This window comes from Dacryopinax primogenitus (assembly GCF_000292625.1).
Source record: "Dacryopinax primogenitus strain DJM-731 SS1 chromosome Unknown DACRYscaffold_8, whole genome shotgun sequence".
Taxonomy (NCBI): Eukaryota; Fungi; Basidiomycota; class Dacrymycetes; order Dacrymycetales; family Dacrymycetaceae; genus Dacryopinax; species Dacryopinax primogenitus.
In genome coordinates, this window is record NW_024467205.1 from 1,054,288 (window position 1) to 1,069,388 (window position 15,101).

At 50.6% G+C, this 15,101-nt stretch overlaps 6 protein-coding genes across 6 annotated transcripts; 4 read left to right on the forward strand and 2 right to left on the reverse strand.

Moving 5' to 3' along the window:
* Positions 1–822: 822 nt before the first annotated feature.
* Positions 823–1,059, forward strand: DACRYDRAFT_51594 (uncharacterized protein; the record flags this gene model as incomplete). Its single annotated transcript, XM_040775047.1, has 1 exon — positions 823–1,059. A coding segment is annotated over one exon (237 nt), but the record flags the coding sequence as incomplete, so codon positions are not given.
* A 139-nt stretch (positions 1,060–1,198) lies between these two features.
* On the forward strand, positions 1,199–2,267 carry DACRYDRAFT_15677 (uncharacterized protein; the record flags this gene model as incomplete). Its single annotated transcript, XM_040771127.1, has 5 exons — positions 1,199–1,257; positions 1,311–1,461; positions 1,657–1,828; positions 1,870–1,949; positions 1,995–2,267. 5 exons carry the CDS (start codon positions 1,199–1,201, stop codon positions 2,265–2,267), a joined length of 735 nt encoding a protein of 244 aa, XP_040629299.1.
* An 862-nt stretch (positions 2,268–3,129) lies between these two features.
* On the forward strand, positions 3,130–5,062 carry DACRYDRAFT_100008 (uncharacterized protein; the record flags this gene model as incomplete). The annotated part of the gene is made up of 8 exons (XM_040767414.1): positions 3,130–3,356; positions 3,405–3,551; positions 3,602–3,754; positions 3,801–3,875; positions 4,110–4,193; positions 4,243–4,416; positions 4,468–4,578; positions 4,684–5,062. 8 exons carry the CDS (start codon positions 3,130–3,132, stop codon positions 5,060–5,062), a joined length of 1,350 nt encoding a protein of 449 aa, XP_040629300.1.
* Positions 5,063–5,279: 217 nt separating this feature from the next.
* DACRYDRAFT_88779 (nucleic acid-binding protein) lies at positions 5,280–6,804 on the reverse strand (the record flags this gene model as incomplete). Its single annotated transcript, XM_040776876.1, has 9 exons — positions 5,280–5,282; positions 5,375–5,455; positions 5,504–5,591; positions 5,640–5,963; positions 6,014–6,264; positions 6,313–6,377; positions 6,424–6,616; positions 6,666–6,731; positions 6,784–6,804. The coding sequence occupies 9 exons, from the start codon at positions 6,802–6,804 to the stop codon at positions 5,280–5,282; spliced, it is 1,092 nt and encodes a 363-aa protein (XP_040629301.1).
* Positions 6,805–8,062: 1,258 nt separating this feature from the next.
* DACRYDRAFT_66519 (uncharacterized protein) lies at positions 8,063–11,151 on the forward strand. Its single transcript, XM_040775818.1, has 17 exons — positions 8,063–8,211; positions 8,263–8,272; positions 8,330–8,348; positions 8,401–8,483; positions 8,535–8,806; positions 8,861–9,090; positions 9,137–9,177; positions 9,224–9,342; positions 9,391–9,536; positions 9,586–9,624; positions 9,675–9,888; positions 9,940–9,976; positions 10,029–10,072; positions 10,126–10,175; positions 10,227–10,359; positions 10,405–10,541; positions 10,597–11,151. The coding sequence occupies exons 1-17, from the start codon at positions 8,083–8,085 to the stop codon at positions 11,132–11,134; spliced, it is 2,241 nt and encodes a 746-aa protein (XP_040629302.1). The 5' UTR covers positions 8,063–8,082; the 3' UTR covers positions 11,135–11,151.
* Positions 11,152–11,282: 131 nt separating this feature from the next.
* Positions 11,283–13,380, reverse strand: DACRYDRAFT_15681 (alpha/beta-hydrolase; the record flags this gene model as incomplete). Its single annotated transcript, XM_040771128.1, has 9 exons — positions 11,283–11,544; positions 11,602–11,798; positions 11,860–12,038; positions 12,088–12,189; positions 12,240–12,337; positions 12,388–12,409; positions 12,461–12,666; positions 12,723–12,799; positions 12,847–13,380. 9 exons carry the CDS (start codon positions 13,378–13,380, stop codon positions 11,283–11,285), a joined length of 1,677 nt encoding a protein of 558 aa, XP_040629303.1.
* Between the last annotated feature and the right edge of the window lie 1,721 nt (positions 13,381–15,101).

Sequence of the window (15,101 nt, forward strand, 5' to 3'; positions counted from 1 at the left end):
CTCCAGCTGCTATTCTCAAAGCTACACATTCAAGATGCACTCTGTCTCAGTGCACCCACCAGCATGGCTGCTACTCAGTTGACCAATGCCATCCTCTTGTCCCAAAATATGCACCAATTGGATGATCCATGCTGGATGAATCTGTTACACAGAATTTGGAATGGGTGTGCTTGGAATGGAGCTTCTGTGCACACTTCAAAACAGTGTGGCTCAGGCATCAACTACACATAGTCAGACCATGATGTTCTCAAGATGTGTGTTTTGCACCATTTGCATATTAGTGAGCTGGATGCTATGCTCACTTTCAAAAATGCACCTATTATTGTGGCAACCAAAGAAATTTGGGACACCCTGAACATGTTGGCTGCTCTATAACACACGCACAACTTTCAGGAACCCATACACCTCTACTTTGCATGAGACACTTTGAAGAATCTCCCCATTCTCAGCAAGTTACAGCAACGCTTGTGGCAACTGCCAACCAGCCAAACACAAGATGCACTAGGCTTCCTACCACTCTTTCAAGGCATGTGCATCATGTTTACAGAGAACCTGGCCCTCAGAAAGAATCTCGTAAATGGTGCAACTGGGGTCATCTCAGGTGTTCAATTCTACAAGGACAGCAATAACCATTGCTATCCCACAGCCATGTATGTCACCTTTCCCTCCTGCCAAATGGTGCATAGTGGACTTCCTTGTCACATGGTCTCCATCCAACCCCAGCAATGATCATTTGTTCTCTACACCCATGACATACAAGGCAACAAATTGCCCCACCAGATCTCCAGAACCCACCTCCCTTTGCTACCCGCTTATTCCTATACAGATTACAAGAGCCAAGGGTGCTCCTTGGATCACACCATAGTTGATCTGGCCAGGTGTCAATCACCCCAAAGCGCCTATGTCATGCTATCCCAAGTACACACTCTGCATGGCTTGGCTATTCTGAGAGACTTTGACACTGAGAAAATTTACTGCTCACTGCCTTCCAATCTGTGCAACAAGATAGAAAGATTGGAGAGACTCACACTCCACACTGTGCGCCATCATGGCACTTGATTTCTATTCAGAGTTCATTGATGTTTATTTCTGCTTCTGCACCATGCCATGCAATATGAGCCTTACCAAAATGGCATAAATACTTCCACATCCAGCATTCCTTTTACCAGCAAACACATCTATGGTTTCCATTCCCCCCATGCCTTGGAACACATTGCACACCATGAAAGACATGGATGCTGCACAGCAGCACAGACAGTGAGCCTCCCCCAAACCATGTGTCTCTCTCATTCATACTAAAATCCTTCCAGTACCAGGTTGGACACTGGAGATGAAGTCATCCCCATCACCAATGACTCAGATAATGATGTTTTCACTGCTCCTGCAATGGCCTCCCTTGGCAAACCTGTGCATATTGAAAGCCATGGCAACCATTCCGAGACCAAGACCAAGACCTTGCTGGTATCCACTCATCCCCAGGTGGACACACATGCATGTATTGACCTCACTCACCTGAGCAAAGATCTTCAAGTCTGCATTCCCAAATTGAGGAAATTTGTTGACAACATGCACAGTGTGTATTACATCACCTTCTTCCCTGACAATCTCCATTTCAGTTTCAATCAGGGGCTTGACATAATGAATTCCCTCGTGCAGAATGATAACATACCAGTCCTCTGCTGGGCGGTTGGGCATGTGGCTGCCCTGAAGTTCCAGCAGGAGGATGACAAATGGCCCGATCAGGTTTACCTGAGTGTGGACCCAATTGTCAAGTCCAACAGTGATTGTGCTGCTCAGATTTGTAATATGTACTCCAAACCCAAGCAAGGTGTGCCTTTCCTTACCCAAATACCTTAAAACATACTGCAGGTGGTTCCCTCATTCCGTTTGGGACAGTCATTGCCAGCAAGTTCCAGACACCTTTCAGCCCCTTGAAGAACAAAGATGCTGTATGAAATCCATGTGCCTTGCTATGCCTTCTGATATCCTCACAGCAACCCTTGGAATTCACGGCTGTCTATGATGCCATGCATGGTATGAAGCCCAAGAAAGATCTCCGTCAGTACTCAGCATCCCATCTCAAAAAGGGAGATGTGGTTCTCTCCAAGATGCATATCAAGAAGCGTTTCGATTGCACCTCGTGCAATTTGGGCTCCCCCAAGAAGGACTGGTCCTACACAGTTGGTTTCACCCTCCATGCTGTGTATGTCATCGAGGTCGGCTCAATCCCCAAAGATGATGACACTGAGGTGGAGTACGACTTCTAGAATTACCAATTTTAGCCCGTATAAAAATCCCGTGCTTCCTTAATCATGCATTTTTGCCACACTGTGCCTAAATGGAAAATCCCCTTTTAGCCTCTGCTATACACATACCCCAATCTGTGGTACAAGTGCCAGCCCCATGCCAACTGTTACTCTGCTCCTCACGGGCATGACACAACCAACGTCCTCGCTCCCCCTCTCCCTTTCTCTCACACTCTCTACTCTCACTGAGCACCTTGCCTCTTGTCAAGACCGCGCTGCCAATCAATTAGCGCAAATTGAAATGCTCACGGAAGAAATCGAAGCCTTGACATCAAAATTGCTAGCCGCGCAAATGGCAATCCAGCAAAGAGATCAAATGATCATTTCATTGGCACGCAAATTGTCAAGATCAAGCACCACTGCTTGAACGTTCCATTTCACTTCTCGGCTCCTCTGAAATTGCACGAACCTTGTTCTCATTCAACCGGCGCGTCGTTTTATCTCATGGATTCCAGGATGCTTCACAACGCGCGGCTTCAGTCTATGGTAACATCGTCCGGACTTTGTTTCTGTTGCGGGCCGCCCCTCTCTACTGTCGATCTGTCTCCCATCTCTACCATTGATCTGTCTCCACGTCGCCCCGATTGTCTCTGTTCCTCTGCTGATCACCATCAAGTAGAGAATCAAGACATGCAAATTGTCTCAGCATGGCGGAGCCGCCCGGAGAGGAGCAATTAGGAGGATTCTTTATCCCCCCTGACTATAAAGAGAAGATGAAGGGATCTCAACTGGTACATCATCAATCCATGCGTCTTGAGAGTGTATGCACTGACTCCATGGCAGGCTTGGGTGGAGAACTTCCTTGCTGAGCAAGCCGTGCAGCATGCCAGGCAAGAGGCAGCTGCGAACCCCACTCTCCCAATCAACCATACCGGGCCCCACCAATGCGCCGGTTGCGAGGACGCCGCCACCAGCATTTGGCGCGTTGTTGCCCATGTCTCCAGGCTTGCCACCAATCCTTCCCTCCTATCCTTTCAATACGCGCCCCATGAACCACCTCGAGCTGGTCGATATGCATAGCAGAACTGGGGTATGGGGTGAATGGGCGGAGTAGGTTTTCTTCTCCACGATACGCGTCTTGACTGACCAGCTGTACAGTCCAGCAACTTACATGCCCGGCGAAAACCTCATGACAGCTACACCAAGGGGTCAAGGCACGTTGCGCGGGTCGTGGAGGAGAACCGGTATGAGAGGGGTCACCCCTCGAGGGTGTGGTGGTGGGCGTGGTAGAAGTGGTTCTGAAAGGTGCGCGTTTTGGACGAAGTTTTCCGAACGAGTTCTGACTGTATATGCAGCCAACTGCCCACCAGAGGGTGGACCACTCAAGGGGCGCGTGGTGCCCTGCCCTCTCGTCCACCTCAGCTGGTCTACGCCGCCCCTGCCCACCATCCCACTATCGGCCCATCCACCCCAACGACATCCACGCCGGTTGGGAGAGGGAATACTCCGTGAGCATCTCAGTCTCCTCAACGAACTATTCTCATCTTTTCTCAGCTCTACACCTGCCACTCCGCGCCCAGGTCCTTCTCTTTCTGGTCCTTCTACTTCCTCATCCGGTCCCAAAGCAAAGTGCATGGTTTGAGAGTAGAATGCGTATCCGATCTAACCTCTCCACGGGTTTACTTCACTTCTCTTTCCTCCTCGCTCTACATGGCAAAACGCGCCTGTTCCCGCTCGTAGCTACACATCTGTAACGAAAATGAATCCAAGCAATGTTCCAACAACTCCTCACAACTTGACTACCCCGCAAAACATGCCTGTTTCCTCTTGTTCTACCACTAATGTACCAACAACACCGGCTAGAAACGCGCCGGTTGTACCTCACACGCCTAGCACCATTTCTGCCACCCCTATGCCCGCTACTGCCACTGTGAAGCTTTGTCCCACGTACGCATATACTTTTTCCAAAACGTGCGATTTGCTCAATTTATTTCAGTTTTTCTCTCTTTTCTCCCTCACCCACTCCTGGTCCCAGAGCGGTGCCATCATCTTCTACGGCAGCCCCCGTACAAGACACGCCCCTGGCTCCAACCACTCCTATGACTCTGACGACTCCTATGACCCCGGCCGCCACACAGCCTGCTAATGCGGGGTTGGCTCATACTGGAACGTGAGCATATATGTACTTCAAGCCACTCCCTTTGCTAACCTGACATATCAGCTTTTCTCTGTTTTCCCCTTCTACTTCCAATCCGCGCAATGAGTCTTCTTCTGCCCTTGCTATACGACCCTTTGCTCCTCGAAACGCGCCGGTTGGGAGTACCCCAGACTGGTAAGTCGCTCGGCAACTCCCAAGCCTTTGCTGATCTCCACCCAGGGGTTCAAGTACCCTAGTCGGAGGCTAATATCCAATTTCACCCATCTCATCCTTGAACAGTGAATGGTCTACATCGCTCAGCACGCACCTTGGTGACAGCAAGGACAGTGAGGATGATCCCAACCCCCCTCCTCCCCCCCTCGGTTTCCACTGGCAAGCCGGCTCTGCTCATCACGTCCTGGCTCCCACCCAACGGGCGCTGCTTGCCCAGCAAGACACAGTCATCGCAGTGCAGTCGGTCATGATATGTCAAGAAGAGGAACGCGTGCGGGATACCCAAAAGGAGCTGGTCCACTCCAAGAACGTCAATGCCGCTCTCCCGTACGAGAATGCACGTCTCCGCCAAAAGGCGCAGGCTGAGGAAGAGGAACTGGAGGGGCTGCGAGCGATGAGGAGGTGGATCAAAGGGAAAGGGAGGGAAGGGGAGGAGGAGAAATAGTCTATGAGTGCAAGTTGCGCCGGTTTCTATGCAGTTGAAGGTGAACCAGTATCCCTTTTTATGTTTCATGCTCCGCGCGTTCTAATGTACTATGCCCTATGCAATGGATGCTCATGATGCCCTTCTGATTCATCAAAGCGCGCCTTTTCTTACAAAACACCAGGTATTATATCACTGCCTATTTGACTTCGTCCAACACACGCAATTGGACCGCCGCTCACTCCTCCGTGAAATCAATAGCAATCCAATCCTCCAGCTTGCCGAACTATACAAAGTCAATACTGGCCACCAAAACGCGCATATTCCACTTACGTTACCTCCCTCCAATGTATTCACTTGGATAGTGATCACATACTTCTTGGCTGCGGCAGCATTCAGAATACACGCATATTGCTGGGTCGTGTCAGCTCGGCGGATGGAGTTCAACTCCCGGGTGCTCACGCCAAAGAGGCGCTCCATGGCACCATTGAAAGCTGTGATCCAATTGTTCAGACCCATGGTATCACGCATCTGCATGTTCAAACGATACCTGCACGTAGTCAGAAAATCACGCATATTGCCAAATCCGGGTACTCACTTCTCTGAAGGCACCAGATAGACCGTCTTGCAATGGGTGCACCACCACACTGTGCTGTTTCCACTCTCCGCTACCTGAGCCTTCTTGTTGCAATTCGGGTTCGGGCAGGCGAGGTACGTGTACTCGCGGTCCGAGTAGAATGAGACAGTCCCGCGCACCTTGACTTGACTACGCACACCATGAGCACCAATTCCATCCGTGAAGATCTCCTTGATGGTCTTGGTGGGGATGTTGGCCGTGAACCAGCTATCGGGCACGCTATCTGCGCTGTAGGTGCCCGTCATAAGGCACAGGGTGTCGGCAATCGAACCGGGAGACTCGAACCTATGAAAAACTAAGATCCCAACAATACGCGCGATTTGTTGTAAGCATACCACTCCTTGAGGACCTTGTGAGCATGATTCCCTGATTCAAACAACAACTCGGTCGTAAACTCCTTTGTCTTGAGTGACACCGAATTCCCGTACTTGTCAATCAGCGCATTTTTTATAGTAATGACCTCGCCTTCCCTGCCAATGAACTGCGGGCCGTAGTCGTCAAAAGCCGCAAGGAGCACGAATTCACCGGAATTGTCACCAAGATAGACGTCCACATGGTCCGTGATCAATTCGCGCTCGTTGCCCTCCTACATTCCATCAGCTACCCCACCTCACCATCACGCTGGTTGACTCACCTGGTCCTTGAACTTCTTCATGCCCTTGATGGGCTGACCAAGACGAACAATTATAGCAACGAGATCTATGTGCTTCGTCAAAACGCGCTGTTTGATAGGGAATCCACTTACCAACATGCCTGCTATCATTGAACCATTCCAGCGAGTTAATGCGCCTAAAATCATAAAAGATGCACAGTATGCGGCCGGAATCCTGCAGCTCGTAAATTTTATCGTTGCTGTGGATCTGGACTTGAAGCCAGTGATTCGTGCGGGTAAAACAATCCGAGCTGTCCACCAGCTTCGCGTTCGGAATTTGGTAAAGCTGTTACCTATCATCCACCTTTCCAAACACGTGAATACAAAGCGCGCACCTTGCCAATCTCCAAACGCTCACTCAGGTCAACTGCCTTATCCCACGCCACAGCATCAATCTCGCCCTGCAGATTCCTTTTCTCAGCTGCTCTGCTTCAATCAGCGCATTTTGCTCACCGTCTCATCATGGAATGTCATCAGGCACATTCAGCAAAACCCATCCTGATTCCCCCACTTAACCTGCTTCGCTTCCGTCTTGCGATTCAGGTGACCAGCAATGAACCAGCTAATCCACATTAGTTACAACGGGCGTGACTTGTAAACAAAGCACTTACTCTCTCCCACCCGTCCTTGCAATATCCCTGATCGTGATGCGCAAAGGTGGGCCAGGCTGCAGCCATCTCACATCCTTCCTCGTATCATGGCATGGGTAACCAAAATTTGGCGCCTCGTGCAGCTTGGAGTGCTTGATGATCTGTTCGCCGAGCGTAGGCACCTTGCACACTTCAATGGCTTGCCTCAACATATTGGCATGCCCTCCGGGGTAATCCGGCGCAGTTTGATGGGGGAAGCCGAATACAAGGTGCAAGTTCGAGCCGAGTGCGCCTTGGTTCTCCTCGTACCCCAACTTCAGACGTTTCGGGATAGGATTTGGCATAGGAGACATCCTCAAAAAGCGCATGTTGTCGAATATAACCACACTGCTCACACCGTTAGCCGACACCATATCCTTCCACAAACCGTGCGTACCTGACTTTCCTGTGGCGTACAAAAGACTGCTCTACACCATCCACCTGCACAACTACACCGGGCACAAACATTTGCAAGTTCTCCGTCATCACCTTGCCACAAAAAACGCGCACCGTGGCGACCACGTTGCTCACAGGAAACCTTGTTCACCTCCATGTCAACACGTGCCTTCATACCGAATGCAAGAGCCAACTCACATCCACCGAGGAGGATAGAACGATGTGCCAGTGGCGAGCAACAACTCTTCACAGCCAACAATCTGCAGAACACCGCTGAAGTGGTCCGGCCATCCTTGCATTACCATAGCACACGCACCCTTTGTCAGAGGCTTCGTCGGGTCAACAGGAGCACGATTCATTATCAAAGAGCGCGATTGAAGAGAGAGAACAATGACAGCATATACATTGACATCCCCTCGCCTCCTCACCAAGCCCTGAGTCACGTGCATTGCCCAGGAGCGTGGAGCGGATAACTAGACTACCGCACGAGAGCTAGGGTCTTGCCGGCGCAGCACGGCCCCTTTCCCAGTGTTTGACATGGACGTTTGTAAGTTCGCCTATTGCCGATTCAGTTCGGGCCGGCTATGACGTGGGGACCCTAACGCGTCCCGTTGAGAACGGTTGTCGTCCTTAAGGGCTCTCTACCCCGTATTTTACTATTGGTATACTTGTTACACAGCTTTACATCAGATCGTTCTTTGGAACCCATTGGAGGTTATTTACCAGGATGAGAAGCAGCGAAGACCTCGAGGATGCGAACATCCCCTTGCTAGGGTCACCGATAGCTATAGAGCCTGAGGAACGGGGCGCGATCCAGGTCTTCCCGCTGTTGCAAAGAATCAGAAAGGACATCGAGGCACGAGGCATACGTTTCATCGTGAATGGTTAATATTTATGCGAGGTTTAGGAAAGTATTGGTGAGACATGCCCCATGGACGAATGAACTTGCACTCACCCGGACGCTGGTGAGGCAGATGCAGCACTTTCCTGGACGTGTGTACAATCACCTCATCCAATGAATCCATTAATCATCTCATTAATATAGACAATTAAACGCGCCTGATGTCAACTTTGCAATTGTGCGCCCGCTCGTGTTCAAGTATGAGCAGCTGAACAATTCGGCCATAAGTTCGTCCGGCACCGCTTTTCCACTTTCTGATACATTAACCTACCCTACAGTCTACTGTTTCCTCCTTGTCCGATGGCATTTCGTGACCCTGTCCGAATCGGATCTCGCCTATGCAGGTGTGAACTCCTCTCGAGCGGCATTATGCGAGCTATTAGCGACCAAACTCGTTCGCGGGCTCTCCCATCGCCCGATGGAGCTGGCCTCCGCCCTCACAGCTAGCTGGAGCGTGCTCCAAGGAGCATCCGTCCCGGCTCTGGCACAGATCGGACTGGCGGTCGGTGGGAAACCTCAAGAACTCGAGGAACCAATGAATGCCTTGGAGGTATGCTCCCTATGTGTGTTTCAACCCTGCGCGTGACTGACGATACATGAACAGATGGGCATCTTCTCCCAAGCCAAATTCTTCATGTCTTCTCCACTCGTGCAGGGTGTGGTGAATGAGATATGGTCAGGGAGAGTTCTTTATTCTTCTTCGTCCGATCGCTCTTTGGTAGCAGACAACTACAAGACGCGTTTCATCCAAATCTACGATGCGCGGGTCGCACCGTTCCTGGATCATTATCGGCTCCGAGTGCCAAGATACCGGGCACTGTTGGAGTTTCTCAAGTGTGTCCTTCCGAAGATTGCTTGAAACCTGACTGAGATGCCTCAGCTATGTCCTCCTGCTTGGACTGTTATGTCTTTGTCTTGCCAGTAAGCAACATCAGGCAACCCTTTGTACGCGACTTACGCATAACAGATCGAAACCTGCAGCACATTAACATTTATGAGGCCATATTCGTTATATTCGCATTTGGAATGGTATTGGACGAATATGCCTCCTCGCAGGAACATGGATGGAAGATATATGCCGCTAACGTAAGGAACATGACGACGACTTCTGAACTGAAACCTGAACATTTCTAGATGTGGAACACGTTTGATCTTACTTGGGTTCTGATGTTCCTAGTATACGTTGGATTTCGTGTCAGAAGTCTGTGGCTGCACGACGATCAGGCGGCAGACACCGCTTTTGACGTACTGGCATGTAGCTGTGTCGTGTTGTTTCCCCGGTACCGAGCGTTCCTATGCAAACAAGCAGCATGCTAACCGCCTTCCCAGCGTGGCTTTCTTCCTGGTTGCAAACAGCGTGATCATCCTGTATGCTATCATCTGCTTAACGTTCCCTGCATTCTCACGTCCCCTCGTAGCGCTCTCCGAAGCATGATCAAAGAATATGTGTTCTTTATCTCCATTTGCATGATCTGTTTCTCGGGCCTACTTTTCACTTTGTGGCGGCTCGGCGACCACAAGTGGCGCCTATCACAGATTGCGTGGCTCATGGTTCAGGTATGGTTTGGCAACACTTTCTTGAGCTTTTCCCAAGCGGAGAGCTTCCACCCGATCATTGGGCCCGTTCTTATGGTAATACAACAATCAGGTTGTCTACTGCCTGGTGCGCTGATACAATGACAGGTCATTTTCGCTGCATCTGTTGGTCTTATCTCCACAAGTCAGCGCAACCAATATCTGTCACATGTCCGCATACTGATGAATGTTATCAGTTCTAATTTCTATCCTGTCAAATACATTTGCACGTCTTAACGAGGTGGGCCTCTGGCTTCTTGAGTGTAATATCGCCACCCTGATCGTCTATTTCAGTATGCCACCGAGGAGTTTCTGTTTCAGTTTGCCATCTCCACATTGGAAGGGTAAATAAAGTGCTATCTAGAGCGAAGACTGTGGCTAACCCAGCATCACAGCGTTAAATCTGACGCACTATTCTCTTATCAACCACCATTCAACCTTCTTGCATATTTCGTTCTTTGGCCTCTATCACACCTCTTATCCCCCCGTGCTCTGCATACTATCAACGTATTTCTAATTCGTGTTACTGTTCGTGCGGGATATTTATTATTATCCTATGCTGATCCCGTTCAGGCACTGCATATTCTCGTCACCATTGCTGTCTACGAGCGTTATTTTGCGCCTCGATCAAGCTTCTTGGAAAGTCGTAGAACTAGCGGGTGGAAGAACGTCTTTCTTCCTAGACATTTCAAGAAAATTGCTTTCGTTGAGTGCGGTACTCCACTGAGTATGAGTGGGACAGGATCATTGACTCAGTGTTGCTAGGGCATTCATCGGATCCAACAACAACGATCTTTTGAAGGCTGTTTTCCAGGTCGTGGCACCACCCGGAGAGGTCATATCTTCGGACGATGAGGAAGATGACCACCCCGAGGACATCCCGATCATTCGGGTTCCTTCCCCCAATCCTGAAACACCCAAGTCACCTACTTTCCCACTACAGCCATCCGCCCCTTTCCCGTCCTTGCTTCGCACACCATCGACTCGATCACCTTCTCCTGCACCTGATCGTGGCCGCCGACGGGTCCCGTCTCAGACGGGCACTGCGTACTCTCCCCTAGCCAAACTCTTCAATCGTGGTAGCTCTGTTGAAAGCGACGATCGAAGAGGCGTGCTAGATGCGAACGCGCTTATTGAGGCCAGCAAGAGGATGGAACGAACCGTGGAGGCTATGAGGGTGCTTCCGGTCACGAAGCTTGCGGACGAAGTGAGAGAGTTGCAGGAGAGGCAGGCGAGGATTGAAAGCCTATTATTGAGCCTGACGAGAGGTATGCGCGGAGAGGGAAGGGGTTCGAAGGGTTAGGGTGGCCGGCATTCTAGTAGACGGACTTGATTATACTACATCCATCTTAACATTAGGCCAAAATAGGATCACACAGCGCATGGCTAGCTATTCTATGATAATAGATGGAAAATCATATCCATCGGATTATCGCGGATTTAGTGAATCATCAGAGGATGCTTCCTAGGGTGCTGAAAAGGCTGAGGATGACAGGTTCTACCTCCTCCACTACATTGCAACCCACGTCAAACTCGATAGGAGGGGAGAACGTGACGCCAGCAGGATTTTTGCTGTTTCCGAGTGCCGCGATGCTAGGGGTGAGCAAACTAGTAGAGAAGTTCGGCCAACCAAAGGAGGTGAGTCCACTGACAGGGTTTCGCGCGAAGGCTACCCATGCCGATTGCATATAAGCTGAAAGGGCGATCTCGTTTCTATATCATATTCCCGCTTAGTATCACAGGTAGGATGAGCAAAAGGCGGATACTGACGCAGTGGGTGGAAAGTTGAAGGTCGACTGACGGAAAGTCCCGAAAACACTCGGAATCTCTGCAGTGTGATACGAACGGAGCTCGGCAGTGTTGTTGTTAATATCGGGGAAGACGCCCTCATAGACATAACGCCACGTCGGGACAGCTGCAGCAAGACGGTCACCTGCCGCTTGAACTGCAGGGCAGAGGAAGACGATCTGCAAGCAAAGGAGAGCAGGAACATCAGAACACCAGCTCACGGGTGCAAAGAACACATACCTCGGTAATAAGATCGCTGAACAACGTCGTTGCCAGGGCAAGCTCACTTCCCAAGAGCTCTTCTTCAAATTCAAGGACGAAGATATCTCCCTCATTGAGATTGGTCCCAATGAGGAGTGGCACCTTCAAGAACTCCCCGTTTGCCGAGCGTGTTGAAACGTCGGAGAATAAGGTCTCCTCTTTAGGGTCCTTTGAGATCCAGGGGCACTGGATGAAAGTGGCACATACCATCAGGGAAAGGTGCGAAGACTTGCCTGCTGACTATAGTCTCGTTCAGGAGAGTCAGCATAGGGACGGCCTGCATACATGCGAACTGGGTGGCATCCGTGGCTATGCACCGAATCAGCAGCATAAAGCTAGTTTTCCACAAGGAAACTTACTGCTCCCACACCCCACGGCGGTAGCAACTGTATTCCAAGAGGAGTTGGCACTGGTAGGGGAGACAGCCCCAAGTTCGAGAATAGGGGTAAGTTGAACTCTGTATCATCACTCAACCACTCAATCACATGCCACCGCTGATTTTCTTACGTTCCAGATTGAAGAATAATTCCTGCGAGAATTTCAGTTCGGTACTAAGCTGGTAGAACGGAGGCTGTCAAACCTTTGACAATGGTATCATTTGGATGGCTGAATGCGTACGCATCTGCGGCCATCGAACCCGCACTGTTGCCGAAGAGGGTTATCCTATTAGGGTCCCCTCCAAAGGCAGCGATATTCGCGTGCACCCATTGGATAGCGGCGTCGCGGTCCAGTAGCCCAAGGTTAGCGGTCTGTTGAGGGGCGCCGGGGAAGCCGAAAATGTTCGATCTACCGAGTTGTGACAGGATAAGTAATGCGCTGACCGCTACGCAAATTAGGCGTACCGATAGTTGAACGACACAATCACCAAGTCATCATGATTCTCAACAAAAGTTGCTCCGTTCCACAGGGGAGTGTCGCTCTGCTCAGCGTTAGATTATTTCTCGCCTTTGTCGTGCAGGTGCTCACCGAGCCATAGATATCACCACCCCCATATATCCAGATCATGACTGCCCCTCCCTGGGGCCGATTCGTCGCAGGTGCCCAGATGTTCAAATTCAAACAGTCTTCATCGTACTTGAGGCTCTCCTGCTGAGCAAAAATTCCCTCCAGCACCAGGAACTCAGTCAAAGTTGCGAAACAGGAGTTTCCAAATTGAGTGGCCGTAAAGGTGGCGTTATGGGCCAGCGGCGGCTGAGGTCTACCAAAGCGCTGCGTGCCGGTGGGAGGGGCGGCGAACGGGATACCGAGCCACTGTCGGACAGTTGACGTTACCAAAGAACCCTGCACGATCCCCTCGGTGGTCGTCACGAGCGTACCCTGTCCGGACGTAGGCTGGTTGTGCGTAGGCTGTCCGTGCACAGGCTGGTTGTGCCCAGGCGGGTTGTGCTCAGGCGGGTTGTGCTCAGGCGGGTTGTGCGTAGGCTGGTTGTGAGCTCCTGAAGGCGTCAGCTGGGCGCTGATGCTGGCGGCGAACAACAGCGTAGTAAGGGAGAATAACATATTAGTCGAGGATAAAGGGGACGAGCAGGCGATTCAAGAGGGCTCCGTCCTTTGATCTGAACGTGGCACCAAAGTCGCCCTTTTAACCAGACAGCAAAAAGAAAACCTGTCCAAAGCGTGGAGTTTCCTGACAGAACCGAATAGATTTAGGCGGCCAGCCGAGGCGGCCTTCGTAGGCGAGGACATAGAAACAGCACATAATACGAGTAAGGTAAAGCTGCGGACGTGCCAGTGTCTTTCAGGAGGCCGAAACATGAGAACACTGCCCTGCCCCTATTATAAGAACGGACAATTCAGTATGAGCTGACTTGAGATAGACCGACTATATAGTGGTGATTGTGGTGGTCTGTCTATTCATGAGACGCGTGTACAACATCAATGAAACGTAAACGTCCTATTCACTTGTGGCTGTACCTTGGAAAACGCTACAGTACATACGAGTTTTGGGGCAGGGTCCTCTGGACTCTGGACCCTGGACTCTGGATGGGGTACATGGCAGTGTCTTTTGCTTACTGTACATATCTTACTTATTATTCTATTGTACTCCTACATTATGTACATTGTCACTGGTTATCTACTATACCTGATGAATGGCACCAGTCATGCTCATCATCATCCAACCAGCTGAGCTCACTGCCAATCCACTGCCCCTTGTTGACTCCTCCCTCCCTCAACTCCCCTCCCCTCCTCTCCTGATACCAACTCCCCCACCCACCATGTTACTCCTTGACCTCATTTGCCCGCTTTCGGCAGCACATGAGTCCTTGCCACAACTCACTGTCCAGCAAGCCCTCCTCTTCATCATCCTCTGCCAGCACCTCCAAATGCACATTGCCTGGCAAGAAATCCCTGGCATTGAACACCTCAACACTCCCCCAGCTGTGATACCAAACATGGTCACAGCTTTCCTCTCTGATTTGCTTGGGCTCCCACCAGGGCACATTCCTGTCCTCTGGCAAGCTTTTCAGTGGACTGCTTGGACACCTGACAGGGATCCTACATGTCCTACTGGCCCTCTGGTAGATCCCCTCCCTTTCTTTGCACACTTTGTGCAGAAATACAACCTTGGTGAGCTCCTCCTTTCATTCCCCTTATCTCCCATTCATCTATATACTACTAGGCATCAAACATTTCTACCCCCTGACCTGAATATGCCTTAGGGATGCCTGTCCCCACCATGTTTGCACTGGCATGCATGCAGTGTTGAGCCTTTGCAACCAGCACTTTGCCACATTGTACATGCTGGCCCAGGGCGCAATCCCCATCATCCTCATATCCTTGCACTGCAGGATATGCAGGATGACCTACTACCTCAAATTCTACTGTGAGAAGCAAGCAGCAGAGGAGGTTTGGGTCTACTACAGCAGCATGCCATCTGTCCTTCAAGCCGAAAAGCACATGGCTTTTGAAGACTGTCTCTGCCATCTCTTTTGCATGCAGACTGCCCACACCCAGTACACATGTCTATCCATTTGTTCTTCCCTTTCCTTCCCTCCCCTCTAGTGCATACCTCTTCCCAGAGGGGCTGCTGGATGGTGATCTCTGCTTTTTTCTTGCCGAGCACATTGTCATCCCTATGACTAGCAGAGACTGATGCAGGGATAGTGCATCCTCATCTGCAAATGCAGACATATGCAACCTGATGCTGGCAAATGCCAGTGTCAGGCAGCAAGGTCAATATTGCCCATCCCTCCTTCAAGGCAAAGTATATTCACCTTTTT

Bases quoted from the DNA above. Each gene is read 5' to 3' on its own strand.
- DACRYDRAFT_66519 (XM_040775818.1), top strand. From the start codon at position 8,083: ATGAGAAGCAGCGAAGACCTCGAGGATGCGAACATCCCCTTGCTAGGG. The intron at 8,807-8,860 runs GTATGCTCCCTA...ATACATGAACAG, and splicing joins AACCAATGAATGCCTTGGAG to ATGGGCATCTTCTCCCAAGC. The intron at 9,343-9,390 runs GTAAGGAACATG...GAACATTTCTAG, and splicing joins GGAAGATATATGCCGCTAAC to ATGTGGAACACGTTTGATCT.